Source organism: Scatophagus argus, chromosome 16, assembly GCF_020382885.2.
Source record: "Scatophagus argus isolate fScaArg1 chromosome 16, fScaArg1.pri, whole genome shotgun sequence".
Classification (NCBI taxonomy): Eukaryota; Metazoa; Chordata; class Actinopteri; family Scatophagidae; genus Scatophagus; species Scatophagus argus.
In genome coordinates this window covers 11,868,003-11,883,890 of record NC_058508.1, presented here as the reverse complement: position 1 = coordinate 11,883,890, position 15,888 = coordinate 11,868,003, and the positions used below count along the sequence as shown (strand labels likewise).

General features: G+C 43.4%; 1 protein-coding gene across 2 annotated transcripts; it reads left to right on the top strand.

Moving 5' to 3' along the window:
- Nucleotides 1-1,239: 1,239 nt before the first annotated feature.
- Nucleotides 1,240-15,614, top strand: srebf1 (sterol regulatory element binding transcription factor 1). Of its 2 annotated transcripts, none has more exons than XM_046414964.1 (19): nucleotides 1,240-1,602; nucleotides 3,528-4,103; nucleotides 5,651-5,826; nucleotides 5,940-6,080; nucleotides 6,324-6,542; nucleotides 6,664-6,778; nucleotides 7,001-7,158; nucleotides 7,285-7,501; nucleotides 7,598-7,779; nucleotides 7,988-8,249; nucleotides 8,529-8,695; nucleotides 8,979-9,147; nucleotides 9,278-9,386; nucleotides 9,772-9,881; nucleotides 10,806-10,938; nucleotides 11,083-11,248; nucleotides 12,240-12,455; nucleotides 13,022-13,133; nucleotides 13,837-15,614. In XM_046414964.1, the coding sequence occupies exons 1-19, from the start codon at nucleotides 1,497-1,499 to the stop codon at nucleotides 14,055-14,057; spliced, it is 3,555 nt and encodes a 1,184-aa protein (XP_046270920.1). In that variant the 5' UTR covers nucleotides 1,240-1,496; the 3' UTR covers nucleotides 14,058-15,614. The 2 variants fall into 2 exon arrangements, with proteins under 2 accessions (XP_046270920.1, XP_046270919.1); XM_046414963.1 differs by having other exon boundaries at nucleotides 7,595-7,779.
- Nucleotides 15,615-15,888: the final 274 nt, after the last annotated feature.

The following is a 15,888-nucleotide window of genomic DNA, read 5'->3' as shown; positions in this document are numbered from 1 at the left end:
TGAGCCCCCCACTTCCTTGTATAGGTTGGGCCATGGACACTTCACCCACTCTGCTCCGCTCCAGTGGCTCAGCACACATAAAATGTAAACAAATCTTGGTCACACATGGATTTTATGAAAGTTTTTTTTTTCACTTTTGGTTGCATGTGGAGCTTCACTGAAAGGGTTTCAAACATCAAGTGAATAAGGCATGCACTTTCACACAAACACACTCCATCACCAACAATACCAGGCTTGCTGAGAGCCTTTTTAACATAACTCCAGCCCAACTTTGCAGTGCTACTCTCGGTCATTGACCTATTTCCCCATATGCTTTTGTGTGGCTCCTCCATTGTATATATGTTACACTCACTGTGATCAGACTGTACCTTTAGTTTTGCTTCAGCTAATGCTGATCTGGACATGTGCCTTTCTTATTGTTTACGTTGTTTATATTTTCAGTGATCACTGGAAGAATCCTCACTTTACTAGATTACCTTTTTATTTATTGTGTAACGGCAATGGGGCAAAGATTTAGTTTCTTCATAAATTTCTTTGGCCAAAAAAATGACAAATTTCTTTTTCTTCCTTTTATTTATTTATTTATTTTTTTTCTTTTTACTTTTGGCTACCGCTACTCCTGCATGATATCCCAAACTGCTGCCATCACTATTCTCACATAGATATACATGATGTAATCACTAGACTCAGAGATGTGACGTTAGATCACCCCACTCGGTTTTTGAGCTTCCCATTGGACGATATCACTGGTTCTACAGGAGGAGCCTCTGCTTCAAGTCAAACAAACTTGTTTTTCAGTAGCTCACGCCCAGTCGGCTCTTATTGGCTGTTGGGGGCAAGCCCACAACAAACACATCCACGCTGGTTCCTTCAAAATACCCACTTTGGTGAAATATATGTCTTGCATTAATTGGCTGTATATGACTGGAATGAATAGCAAGAGATAATTTGTTATATGTACAGCATATCGCATTTATAAACAGTATATAATTATTTTATGAAACTTTTCAAATGGTTCCGCATATGTTTTCTGGAGCCATTATATCAATTTGTCGAATGCCTTAATAACCATATCTTCGTTTTCTTTCGTTTTGTGGCCTATTCTCCACATGCTTTCAACTCTTCGGTCAAATAATCAAAACAATCATGACAAGCAGAGACGTGGGAATCTGGTTCAAAGGCAATGATTGGCTTACGCGTCTGTCAATCACTATCTGTTAGGCGGGTTCGTTCGGCTCTTGCCGTGAGCATGTTCGTGTTGAATAAGCTTCAGTGTTTGGCTTGGTTTGACAAGTTTCACTGGATGATCATGGGGGTAGGAGTGAGTAGTTAGTTGATACATCAATAAAAAGTTGAAGCTCACTTTGTGCGTTCAGATACACTTAGGATCTGACGCATTGGCAAATGTAGGGACGTGAGAAATTACCGATTTTTCCCCTCTGAGCGATTTTACAGTCAGTCAAGTCTACATTGGAAAGCCAGACAGAAGAGTAAAGATGAACAGCCTATCTTTTGACGATCCTTCGTTGGATAACCTGGATCCAACACTGTCGCTTAATGACCCCAGCGATATTGATACGGCCCTCTTAAGCGACATTGATGGTAAGAAACTAACACACTAGTAGCTAACACAGTCGCGTTTGCTAAAAGCTAAACCAATAACACTGTAACTTACGGCCAACGTTACCTCCCCACGCCATGTGTTTCAGTTGTCATTATAACTTGCTTCCTGTGTTCTACATACAATGTTTATTTTATAAATATAAGTAGCACCATCGTAAAAGTACCGCAAGTGACCAACGTAAAGGTTGTAGCTTTCAGCGTAGCTTTTATCAGCCATCATGAGCAAGACTAGCTAACGTTAACCATTACGCTAGTATTCTTTGGAGGTTAGATGAGGTGATAATAAGTGGTTTCGCTGTATGATTGTGGTGGTATTGGTTAAATTATCAGAACTCTGTCATATTTGCATTATTCCTTACAACCAACCGATTATTAGAGTTAAGCTGAGGCTAGGTATGTGAGGCTAACGTGCTGGTAAATGGTCGTGAGTACGTCCCGCCTCCAGTTTGCTCCACAGACAGGGGTTACTGTCGTTCATTCCTCCTCCTGATGGGTTCATGGTGCCTCAGGCGACCGAGTTGACAAATCTTATGCACACCTATATTTTCTATAAAAAAATAAGAAATTATCGGTGTGGTGTGCTACTTTGACGGCTTTCGTGGTTTTCCTTTCTTTATTGTTGAATTCACGTTTTTTTTTAACACTGGCCTTAACGTTATATGCTTTTTAAATGAAATCCTTGCGCTAAAAAATACTAGCGTAGCAGTGCAGTCACGCTGTGCGTTATGGTCACATTCTACTTAATCTTTCCATCAAAGAAAACGGTTTAAGCCAATAAATCTCAGTAGTATATTTCGTTTCCTTTAAGATGTTCGTGTTAATAGCTCATGCGTGTACGTGAGAGGCGACACTGCGCATTCCGTATTCTGTAACATTAATACATATCCTGCAGCCGTATTCTCCCACTTCCTAAATTTGACCGATAGTAACCCTCGATGATGCTGCTCGATGGTAACCTCGCGCTATGCCACAGACAGCGCTCTCTCTCTTTCGTGTCTTGGGCTGATCGGCACTGCAAGTGTCTGAGGCGCGCTCTGATTGGTCAAGAGCGATCACCTCATACAAAACAGTGGATTACAAACCCAGGGTTGTGCGTTTTACTGCAGACACAACATACACTCAAAGTGTCCTTTTTTCAGGATATTACATCAGGTCAAAATTAGAGACCTTACAACAATTCGGTATCTTTGTAGAGCAGAATATAACAGGGACTTGAATAAACTCAGAGTATATTGTTGTCACATTTATTTTGAGCATTACATTTCTTATATTAATCTAATCTAATCATCGACCATTGAACCATAACTGTTTGTATGGGAAAAAATACATTTTGGAACATTTTAGACCTTGTATCCATATGCTATTTGGAGCCACTATGTCAATAGCTGAGAGACAGTAATTAAGTTAGTTTCATAAATGTCAGCTGCAGTGCATGGGACCAGTTCTCTTTTCGTTCTGTGTACGGTAGTTGTTTGGCCCACAGCAGCAGGAATAGTATAAACTGTCTCACTGCACATGGGTGGACAAAGATCTAGAAAGTACAGTATATTTGTGCTCAGTGTTTATGGTTGCTTGGTGAATATGGATTTGTTATTTTATCCATTTAGATCCCATTTTGGTTATTATTTAATTTTTTTCTTTTATGTGAAGTTTTGAAACTGGTGTAAGAGAACATTAAATCCACGATCTGTATGATTCTTCTGAAAAACTGATTGATCGATTGCTATCCAAAATTGTCAGTCCGTCAACCCCATGTGGGACGATTCAGACAGCAGTACAGGTGAAAATGCAGGAAAGCCACTTTGCTACTGAGAAGTTGGTTTTGGTTGGGCTTATTAATTACTTGTATCGGTCATACTCGGTCAATAGCATTGATTTTGATTCTGGTTTTTCTTCCTTTACAGACATGCTGCAGCTCATCAGCAACCAGGAGATGGAGTTTGGAGGATTGTTTGATAACCCTCCTTACACTGTGCCACCTCCCACCCAAGAGCTTCCTGGTTTGACCCAGTCCATCACCTCAGCTGCCCCTCCGACCACTACTACAACACCTCCATCTACATCTTCCTCTTCCATCCTGAGCAGTAGCCCCCACCTGGATGCACTTCTGGGCCCTCCCATCACCCGTAGTTCCTCCAAGTCCTTCCAGCCTCCCACCTTCCAGCAATCCCCCCTGGCCCAGGTGCCCAACTCCACCCAGAGACAGCAGCCTGCCTCCACGCAGCCGACTCAGAACCTCAGACAGCTCAAGGTGGAGCAGCCCCAACCTATTCTCAGCCCATCTGTTCCAACCCAGGCCGCTTCACCTCAGGGTTCACCAGGACCAAACCCAGCTTTCAGCACCGCGCCCCAGGCCCTCTTCACATCACCATCACCCCAGACTTCAACTCCATCACAGCCACAGCCGCAGACACAGCTTCAGGCCCAAACTCAGCCTCAACAGGCACGGACCAACTTCAGCAGCCAGAACAGCTACACGGGTAAGACCTGTTTGATGCTGGTGTTTATTGGGGTTTATTCCAGTTCCTATTGGGCTAGTTTGACAGTATATGATTTCTGCAGGTGCTTAAGAAATTAAGGTAAATAATCCAAGTTAAAAGCTTTGAAAAGCTATTTTGCGTCATCTTATTTTCTTCTCTCCTTCAGTAGTCAGGCTCCTGTTGTCCTTTATCTTATTCTGTCTTATTCTTCTTTCTTTTTTGTATTTGTTTTAACAACTTTGATGAGCAAGATTTTAACCTGAAATAGACTAGTAGTTTTGTTTCTTTTTGTTTTTAAAAGTTTTAAAATTCTAGATGTCAGTAAGATAGTCTTCAAGTCTTATTTGGTTCCCGGAAAACTACAGGTGATTCATAGAAGATATCCCCAGTGTGAAAAAGTAGTGAAAATGGCTTTTCTATATAATGTTGCATTTTTATAGCTATAAGATTTGGGTTTAGAACTGATATGATTGTTGACGTTGATTCTTCAGTGATTACGCTCTAACTATCCTTCTCAACAATATGTGTTTTCCTGCATGCATTACTGTTTGATTGATTCTTAACATACAAGGCGGTGACTCTTGGGCTTTTCAAAATGTAGTTCATTTGTTTTAAATGCATTAAAACATTCAAATCAGTGCAGTTAAAAAATAAATGTATCCCAAGCTGGTCTAGTTTGGAAATCTCACACGTGAAACTCCAAAATCCCAAAAGTTGGCTTTTTACATGTACTGTACTGGCCAAGTAAGGACACTAGGTTATTCAACCTGATCTGATATCATATGCGAGTCCTAATCTAATAGACTTTGCTCGGCAGCTTGAAAATGTGAGCTAAGTGAAAACACGTAACCTCCATGCACACAGTACATATTGTAATGTATGTAAGTATCTACAACATCCACTTAAAACTTTGACACACTTTTTTTTCTTCTTACAGGGAGATAAGGAGCAAATAAAACAGCTTCTAGTTTGTTTCAGATACTGTTCAAATTTCATTAGAGAAATTTCCCTTACCCTGATGCTGATAATTGATTGCAATGGCTAGCCCAGTTGGAACTGATAAGAAACATGAGGTGACACACTGAATGTTGCTAACATCTGTGTCTGAGATAACAGTTCACCTGTTGACCTACAAACACATAGACCTTGACTTGTGCACTGTCGAGTGTAGCAAAAGAGGCTCTTTCCTTTGGAGTCGCACCATTGACCAGTAAAGTTTATGAATTTGACTTGATGCTGCAATTTACTGATATCATATGCTGATGTAGTGTATTTGATTAGTGTATAGTTTGTTATTGTGTAATATTCAACTATAAAATGGCAGTAGAGGCTTGTTGCTTGGGTTGTGTATGTGCAAAGTATACTGGGGGATTTTTTTTCTGTACAAAATAAGTAACCAAAAATCTACTAATTAGGTGAACGCTATTTAGCAATTACGTCATGCTCGGTAAGATTTCTAGGTAATGGGATGGATTGTTGTCATGGATCGTACATTTTATACAAGCTTGAAATAAGGTTGAAAGAATCTTTTGCATAACCTTTTCCAGCTGGCAGTCCCGGGAGCGTGAGCCAACCTTCCACCAGCTTGTCATCCTCACCTCCAAGTGTCCAGCCGGTGACCATTCAGACTCCGATCCAAGGGCTGACCACCACGTCTCCTCTGCTGGCCACGACAGCAAGCACCCCAGCCCAAACCATCACATCCCACGTACAGCAAGTACCTGTAAGTGTGTTCAGCTGGCAGCCTGAGGGAGCCTCACTTGTACATGCTAAAATGAATGCGTCGTGCTCCTCGGAACCAAAAGCAGAACTGAATGTCTCTGTGTGTCTTCTCAGGTGTTGCTGCAGCCCCAGTTCATCAAGGCTGAGTCTCTGCTGCTGACCACCCTGAAACATGATCCTTGCATGGTGACTACTGTGGCCTCTCCCACATCTCTGGCCACCACCAGCACCCCAGTACAGAGCACTTCGCTGCAGGTAAGCACATCACATGTAGCTCAATACTGAGATCGTTCAGTGTCCTGTGTTGTAGCTGAGTTTACACTTTAGATATTTAATCATCACTGCTAAGACGGTGAGCAGATATCCCGGTGACCTTAAACACACAATGCAAAAATGTCAATTAGTGTTCAAATATGGTTCTACTGTGCTTTATTTAGCTAATTAGTTCAGTATTTTTCATCTTTCCCCTCTTCTGTGCTGCCTTATTTAACTCCTCAGGCCTTTATGGGCGGTGGCACCATCCTGACCACAGTACCCGTCATGGTGGACACTGACAAGTTGCCTATCAATCGCATTGCCATTAGCGGCAAGCCAGCTGGCCAACCGCACAAGGGAGAGAAGCGCACAGCCCACAATGCCATCGAGAAGCGCTACCGCTCCTCCATTAACGACAAAATCATCGAGCTCAAAGATCTGGTGGCTGGGACTGAGGCCAAGGTGGGAGGGAGGAGAAGTGGGAGAACAGAATGAGATGCTTCTGTGAGATCTGCAAATTGGCAACATTGAGATGAGGAAGAAGGAGCTAATTGTATTATTGTATGTTTCTACATTTGTGTAGCTCAACAAGTCTGCAGTGCTGAGGAAAGCCATCGACTACATTCGTTACCTGCAGCAGACCAACCAGAAACTCAAACAGGAGAACATGGCTCTTAAAATGGCTGCCCAGAAAAACAGTACATGCTTTAAACCTTCCTCTTCTTTATTACATAAATGCCTCTCAGCAGTTTATTTCAGTTCCTTGAAAGTTCACTTGACCTTCTGTGATGAGCTCTATGGATAGCTACTGTTATCTTGAAATGACAAAAGTGAAAACAGTCCTCCAAGTGGGCGAAATTGACGGTTGAAGATGTCTTTACTTTCCGGCTCTCTAACTACTCGTCTGTTCCGTTCACCAGAGTCTCTCAAGGACCTGGTTGCCATGGAGGTAGATGGACCAGCTGATGTGAAGAACGAGCTACCCACCCCGCCAGCCTCTGATGTGGGCTCCCCCACCTCTTTCTCACAGTGTGGCAGTGACTCAGAGCCTGACAGTCCAGTGGTGGAGGACACCAAAGTATGCAGCCCACATTTAAACTGATAAACTATAAAGCTGCACTTCATCACCAGATTAGAAAATGCAATTAATCTCCACATATTTGTCACATTGAGTGAAAACAAGTGTCTCTACTCTGCTCGGCAGCCGAATATGGGAATGTTGAACAGAACAGCGGCAGGAAGTGGCGCTGCCGGCATGTTGGACCGTTCCCGCATGGCCTTGTGTGCCTTCACCTTCCTCTTCCTGTCACTGAATCCTCTGGCCTCCCTGCTGTGCTCATCTGGCAGCAGTTCCGTGGAAGGTGCTGCAGCCCGTACCTCCCATCACGCAGGAAGGAGTGTCCTGGGTGTTGATGTTGCAGGTACAAGTTTTGAAAAGACAAATAGTTTGGAATTTGTATGACGTATTCTAAATGTTTGCATTACAAATGACGAAAAACATGTGTTTTCTGTAGCAGACTCGTGGGGCTGGATGGACTGGATGTTGCCAACGATACTGGTGTGGCTCCTGAATGGTATTCTAGTCTCAGGTGTTCTGATCCGGCTGTTGGTATACGGAGAGCCTGTGACCAGACCGCACTCTGGATCCTCTGTCTTGTTCTGGAGGCACCGCAAGCAGGCTGACCTGGACTTAGCGAGAGTACGTTTAACTTTTGTTTTTTTTCTTTATGTAACTTGATGTAAACAGATGAAATTTTAAGAACATAATTGAGTCATTGGGTGATTTTTATATCTGTAATTTTAATATCCTTTCTTAACTGTTACCTTTGTTATCTGCCTTCTTTAGCCACAGGATCACCTTTTATGTGTTCTCCCTCATCATCACTGATCTTTTTCACCCATCCCAGGGAGATTTTGCCCAGGCTAGTCAGAACCTGTGGACTTGTCTAAAGGCTCTTGGTCGGCCCTTACCCACCTCCCAGTTGGACCTGACCTGTGCTGCACTCTGGTCCCTGCTACGATTCTGCCTCCAGCGCCTCTGGGTGGGCCGTTGGCTTGCCGCCCGTGCTGGAGGGCTGCGAACTGACCGCCCCCTACAGGAGGACGCCTGCAAGAGCAGCCGCGACGCAGCCCTGGTTTACCACCGCCTGCACCAGCTTCACATGACAGGTTAGTCGGTGGGGAAGAAGACCTCGTTTTTAAATTAAATCGGTACAGTAGACTGAACTCTGGTGGCATAATGAAGTGACAGAATCTCAGGTGATCAAAGAGCATCTTGGCCTCTGAGTTTAAGTTGATTCGATGCCAGTATAAGGCTTAGAATAAAGTTTCAGAATCATTTGGCCTAATTCCAGACCACTTTGGCTATTACACTATTGTGATTTCTTGCATTATGTTCTTCTCTGTAAAGCAGCATATTTTAATCTTAATCTCTGTCTGTGCATGCAGGTAAACTGAATGGTAGCCACCTGTCAGCAGTGCACATGGCTCTAAGCGCGGTGAATCTGGCAGAGTGTGCTGGCTCCTGCCTGCCTGTAGCCTCTCTGGCTGAGGTGTACGTGTCTGCAGCTCTGCGGGTCAAAGCCAGCCTGCCAAGGATTCTGCATTTTACCTCTGTAAGTTCCCCTTAGTTTGCACACACACTCGTCGTCTAACTCACTTGTTTATGTTGTGCAGATGTAATGTTTTATTGCATTGTTTTTGGTTCATATACTGTCATTAAATTGTCCACAATCCTGTTGGTTGTTCTGAATTCATGCGGTATGCACTTACACGTCTTCCATCTTTGAAACAGTCGTTTAGTTTTTAATGACCCTGGGACTTACCCACTTGAAATAAAGTGAACTCTCCTGAACCACAAAATCATTAGTATGCTGTGGTCTTTTTTTTCCCCAACAGCGTGTGTTCCTGAGCAGTGCCCGCCAGGCGTGCCTGTCCTCCAGTGGCAGTGTGCCTCCAGCTATGCAGTGGCTCTGTCACCCTCTGGGTCATCGCTTCTTTGTGGATGGGGACTGGGCTATTCGCAACACTCCTAAAGAAAGCATCTACAGCCAGGCTGGAAATACTGGTTAGTGTAACTGTGTTCTGCAATGGCTCCTCTGAAAATGTGTCACTTAGTATCCAAACCTCCTGTTTTGGGCATGGGCACTCAAGAAGTTGTGTTTCTCATGTTAATGGTTTGTTGGTTTCTCTTTCAGTGGATCCTCTTGCTCAGGTGACTCAGGCGTTCAGGGAGCACCTCCTGGAGAAGGCTTTGTACTGTGTGGCCCAGCCTTGTGGAGAAAAAAACCCCAGCCAGGGCGAGGGGTGAGAAAACAAAACATACTTCCAAATAGGACTGTTGCATTTTCACTACAAGATCACCGTACATGATATTATTCTATTATTGCAGTATAAGTATTTTATTTTTTAATAATAGGGTTAGAACGTCATACCAGTACCAGTATATTGTGATGCTCCTACTTCCAAATAACTGTCTAATTTGGGTGTCATTTATATCTTTTTATAAGAATGTCATGATTAGTTTACTCTGATGCAGTTACGATGTGAATAGTTACAAAGGGAAGAACAACATTAAGGAGAACTTAAGTGACTGATATAAGTAAACTAAAATAATTAATAACAGATTTGAACTGGTCATAATATGTTCATGTGGCTGTAAAATAACCCTTCTGCACATGTCTATCTTCAGGGAGTATGCTGATGCCCTGGAGTACCTCCAGCTGCTGATTAGTGCATCAGATGCGGCAGGTGCCACCTCCCAGTCCTTTGCTATTGGTTCCAACATGGCTACAGTCACTGGTAAGTCACTGACGGCAACTGTCATTTGTGTCAACAACGCACTTGTTCAAAAAACATTAGTGCCAGCTAATGGCTGACGTGTTTTGAACCCCAGCCCAAAATCAGCTTCTAAAACCTTGGCAACTGATCACTCGCTGACTTAGTCCACTTGTCTACATCAACAAATTCAAGTGTTCAAGTATTCATTACTACTTATGTTCTCTGAAAATTCAGTAAAGTATTCTTCTGGGAGAATAACATTTTTTCCCTTCATTTTTTCCCTGCCTGCTCCAGTAGTTCGATTTCCTTTATAAGCTTGCAAAATGAAAAGTATTGCGATAAAGTTCATTTTTTATACTTTATTGTTGAGATCGACTAGCCAGATTTTCACTGCGTTGAGTCCCTCCCCTATCCTGCCACTTTCCTTTGTCTTCACTGATCACTGATCTGAGTGAAAGGGGGCTAGGTGAAAGGGAGGCATCCGCTAGATTGCTTCATCTATCTTCAGCGCTGTCAAATCGGTGATCACCTTGAGAAGAGGCAGGGTGTGGGAGGGGAAGGAGGCTGTGCAGGGATTTTAATGGAGAGACTTTTCTTGGCAGAGTTTCAGGTTGCTCACAACGAGTTAGAAGTGTGTGCGTGTGTGTGTGCGTGTGTGTGTGTGTGTTGGCTAGTGTTAAATGGAGTAGTTTTGCCTCATGCGGGAGTCGTCAAAATGGCTGCTTTCTCTCAGCATGTTGTGACTATGCCAGAGGGGAGAAACAGATTGATTCAGAGGTCAAAAAACACAGACAGCAGCTGTCTGTGTGTGTGAGTGCGCGTGAGTGCGCAAGCACACACTGTCACGCATGTTAAATGTGAAAGTGGGCAGTGGGGGATTCAGATATTTGCATCTTTGTTTGTCTGGGGCTGTCTCACTTTTGACTGTTTTGTTTCAACTTCCAGGCTGTGACCCCCACTCCAAGTGGTGGTCCTCGGTTGCCGTGGTGATCATTAACTGGCTCCAAGGAGATGATGCTGCAGCAGAGAGACTCTATCCGACTGTTGAGCACTTGCCCCGCAGTCTGCAGAATGCAGAGTGAGTCACACATGCACATGTCCCAATGTCTGAAGCCCGTCTAAGAGCGTGTTGCATAACTTTTGTCTGCTGATGCCAAGCAGACGCACATTTCCACTTTTTAACCTGTGTCCCCTGTCTCTTTTGCCCCCCTCACTCTGTCAGGAGTCTCCTGCCCAAGGCGTGTCTGAACATATTCAGGGCTGTGCGGGCTCTGCTGTCCAAGCCAGAAAACTGCCAGCTGAGTCTGAGCTACAGTGACAAGGCCAGCGCCCTGCTCCGAGACAGCCTCAACCTAGGACCACACTGCCACAGCTCTAGTTTAGACAAGGTATACACACACACACACACACAAAGTGCACATTAAAGTCAGACTGATTTTTATTATGGCGACAGCATTTGCATCAAAAGAATTTTTTTAGAAGATACACAGTGACAGATGTGCCCACACGTGCATGTGTAAAATTATAAATGCAGAAAATTGCACACACATAATCACTTGAGGATGTGCATACACACTTTCGGCATTACAATTCCACACACTTTACCACAGACGGTGAATCCCCTGTAGTGTTTCCTCTATGTGATACGCCGGTGTCTTGTCCTCTGGCGTTCAGCAGATGGTGATGCTGGTGGATAGGTAGCTCACAGCATGTGTATGTCTACGGACAGAGCTGTGGTGCATTGTAGTTGCATTGCATGTGTGTCTCAGCGGAGTGCAATGTACCTGCAGTGCAACACAGAGCTGGGCCACCAACAGCAGAACACACACACTGTGAGTGTGGAAAATGCCCTTCAACTTCTCTGTTGCAGTGCATCATTCATCTGCTGTCATTCTAAGCAGACAATGTTTTCTTAAATACAATTAAGTGCAAATACTGTTAAAAAATCCAAAAACATTACACATAGTTTCATGCTTGAAATTGACCATAAAGTAATTATTAGATCAGATTTCTCCCAGAAATATTTGAAAATGGCAGCTGAATGCAGTTTGACTGAGGATTATCATATTGTTCAGTATTGTAACAAATCTTAACAGCACTCTTTTTGCTCTTGTCTTATTTATGTCCTCTTTATTTCTGTTTTCTAGTGCAGTAACATTTGTAGTGGAAACACACATTTTCTTCATAAGCATATTTCTTCATTCAAGGTCTAAAACAGAGGCACATGGTGTTTTTCCCACCACCACACTTATGAAAGTAGACATTTCAGTATCCAGGTCGTTAGTGTTGTTACTGCATTGCAGCTTGTGGCATCAGTAACTAGTTCTGGCATTAAACTGTCTCCTGTTTCAGTTCTAATCTTGTCCTTTTTTTCTGTAGGTTGTCCAGTTGCTGTTGTGTGATCTCCTGTTGGTGATGAGGACCAATGTGTGGCGTCTGCAGCAGCAAGGGGCTGGTCCTCTGGGATCAGGACCGGCGAGTACCAGCGGCTCTTCGGGCGTCCACCAAGCCTCTCCACCGGAGCTCCAAGGCTTCCAGCAAGATCTCAGCTCCCTGCGCAAGCTAGCACACAGCTTTAGGCCTGCGATGCGAAGAGTATGTATTAGTCATTACATTTTACCTGTACACGTAGCATTTAGCACTTTGGAGGATTCATTGCCTTGCTGACATCCAATGAAATTTTTGCTTTAAAAAGACTGTTTCCTGACCTTATTTCCACACAAGCAGACATCCAGACACAACACGAATACTGGCTGACTGACAGACACTCAGGGAACTATTAAAGGCCTCCTCCAAACACACATGCAGAGACTGACAGGCATCAAGACACACACACATACCTGAAACAAAGATTAATTGAATTAGAATTCAAATACAGAATTGCATCACTTTGAAGAGAAGCACCTAGATATACACGTACATACTTGCTGTGCACATATTTGCAGGCAGTCCATGGTACAAATCTCTGTGGAGATTAGCTGGGAGGTGTTGCAACACACACACACACAGACACCCACACCCCTGAGGCAAATGTTTAGCAGCGTTGTTCACAAGGATTCAAAGCCTCTCTGAGGTAGAGCTGAACAATCTGTATGAGTCATCATCACTTGCTCTCATCCCTCCTCCTCCTCCTCATCTCCTGTCCCGGCATGTCTCTCCAGTTGTTCCTTCATGAAGCTACAGCCAGACTGATGGCGGGGGCCAGTCCCACCCGCACGCATCAGCTCCTGGATCGTTCACTGCGACGTAGAGCAACGCCTGGAGCGAAGACAGGTGCGTGTGTGCGCGCGTGCGGGTGTTTTTAGTTCATTTTTTTTTGTTTGTTTTTGTGTTATAACATCCACTCTGCACAAGTCACTCTGTCTGCAGGCAGAATTGTTTTATCAGCATTCTGCTGCTTGTGATATTTTGAATTTATTAGTTTTATTTTTTGTCAACGAAGAGCAAACCTTAATGTTTGTTCGGGAGTCTCGGTTACGCACTTACTACAGAAAATGCTACAAGTTCAAGCTTTCAGTACCTGTAGGGCTTTTTTCAAGGTATTGTAGGCAATATGAGGTTCTGATAACATGATTATTGTTTTTATGAGTTAATGCTGCATGAATCTCTGATTAGATACCAAAAAGGAAGTTTTAAAATTTCTATTAAAACTCAACACTGGATGCTGCCGCTCTCCAGCCACAGATTTCTAGATGTTTTCTTGCCTTTTTTTTTTTTTTTTTTTTTTCAAATAAAAGCTGTAGAGAGCTGAGAGACACTGAATTGCTGTAATCAGTGCCTCTAATCAGCTTCTCATCCATTTTGCCCAATTGTTCACTGCACTAAACCCCATCAGTAATTAAACAAGAAGCTGTCGAAGTCTGATTGGCTGTCGGTGACTGATGTCATGGGAAAGCTCACCCTGAAGCACCACAGTAACGATTCCTGTGGGGTTTTTTTTGTGTGTGTGTGTGTGTGTGTGTGTGTGTGTGCGCAGAGGAGTGCGAGACGCGGCCAGGCCAGCGGGAACAGGCAGAGGCCGTGATGCTGGCATGCCGCTACCTTCCCCCCTCCTTCCTGTCCGCTCCTGGTCAAAGGGTGGGCATGCTGGCAGACGCTGCTCGCACCCTGGAGAAGCTGGGAGACAAGAGGACCCTCCACGACTGCCAGCAAATGATCATCAAGCTGGGCAGCGGCACCACCGTCACCAACAGCTAGAGAGAAGGGACATTGAGGGGGAGAGGAGGGGCTAAGAGACATGCATGGACACTGTATATAGAAACATCTCTGACATAAAAATGACACACACAGATAGAAAAGGCACCCCGTGCAGACACACAACAATGTACTCTCAGCATTTTGGCGTGCAGCTATTGAACAGATCTGGTAAACTTCACAGATTTATATCAAACTGTCAGGATTTTCTTCATGGATTGTCCCTCCCCCCACCCCAACCCCACATCAGGAGGCACTTAAAGAACTGATATGGTCACTGTGGATAATTAGCAGAATATGAGAAGCATTTTTCTCTTACCAAACTGAATCCCCCTTGCGAGAATGCGTTGCAGTGCCACGGTTTGTCCACAGAGAGGAGCCATCACGGTTCAGAGTGAATGATTTGAGTGTGAGAAGCATGACAGATTTTTTGCCCTGCGTTTATTCAGTAAAGTCCCACCTCTCAGTCTTTTCAACATCGATGCACCTTCTACTGACAGGATTGCTCAGTGGGTTTGGGTGGCGAGCTGCTCTGAATGGCGGCAGAGTGAAGTGTCTCTGGAGAACAACCAGACTGGGATTGGTTCGACCGCAGGCTTGTTCAGTGGGAAGCCACTATGCAGGCTGTGCAAATGGTTTTAAAGCTGATTTGTATCATGTTTCAGTGGTGATAATCGGAGGTGAGGTGAGCCGCTCTGCAAGCTCTGTGTCTCTATCTGCACTAGCCCTGCAAGGCTGAGAAGAGTAATATGGCTTTATGAGGTTATTTTCATAGAGGTTGTTGTTTTGTTTTGCTGTGTACATATTTTGAAATGTATTTATAATCTGTATCAACTTTGATTAAGCAGTATTTTGCATAAGCAGAGTGATAAATGCTTATTTTCTTCCCTTAAACTTGTTTTATTTGGTAGCTTTTCACAGGCCCAAATATTGTAGTTACTGTACTGTATTGCCATGGCTATGAGTGTCAAAGTTTGGACAGTGTCCAGTTATTGGCGTCACATCGTCTGACTCAGTTGGCCTTTTGCACTGTTACACACGTACACATCTATGGTATCAAAGGAGATTGGCAGGGTCCAAGTGTGGCACCATAAACTGATAGCTCAAACTTAAACGGCGAACCTTTGGCACTTTTGCAACAAGTTAAACAAGTCATGGAGACAATTTCAAAATAACTGACCATTATTTTTTTTTCCCAAAGAGGGCCTGTAGTGAGTCATCCTCTGGTTGTCCTTTGTAGCTCAAACGTAAAGAGCAAGACTTGCTCTTTCAGTCATTATAGTTTCTTGCTCCTAGAGAACCACAGGTTATTGATTTTTAGACGACTGTAAAATGTAAAAGAAAAAAAAAAACTTTGGCATGTGTATTTTTTTGTCCCAGGAACAGTATGTTTTTAAAATGTGGCACTAATGTGAAAAACAGAAAGATGAATGAGACGCAATCACATGTAAAGGTATTATTCATGTGTTCCTCAACCAACATCTTTTCATCTCTTGCTCGATCTCGACTTTCATCTTATTGTGATGTAAATATTAAAGAATTTTGTAAAGAAGACTACTATAAGGTTTCCTGTGATGCTTTTCATTTTAATGGAGTATTGGAGTTTGACACCACATGACAGCAATGATAAAAGTAGTTAAAATCTCCCTTCAGTTGAATTATGTAGAGTAGGCCGTGTGTGTACATGGCACAGAACTTTAATTTTTTTTTTTATTAGAAATTTAAACAGATTTAGGAATGGGATTGGAAGCTTTAAAACATGGCTGTAAAGATAGAATATAATATGACTGAAAATTGGACTTTAAACTTGCACAGCAGCACAACTTAACTGCAC

What these genes read in the sequence shown, in the direction of transcription:
- srebf1 (XM_046414963.1), top strand. Translation starts at nt 1,497, where the DNA reads ATGAACAGCCTATCTTTTGACGATCCTTCGTTGGATAACCTGGATCCA. An exon ending in CCTCTTAAGCGACATTGATG is followed by an intron (nt 1,603 to 3,527) that starts GTAAGAAACTAA and finishes CTTCCTTTACAG; the next exon opens with ACATGCTGCAGCTCATCAGC. An exon ending in AACGCCTGGAGCGAAGACAG is followed by an intron (nt 13,134 to 13,836) that starts GTGCGTGTGTGC and finishes GTGTGTGCGCAG; the next exon opens with AGGAGTGCGAGACGCGGCCA.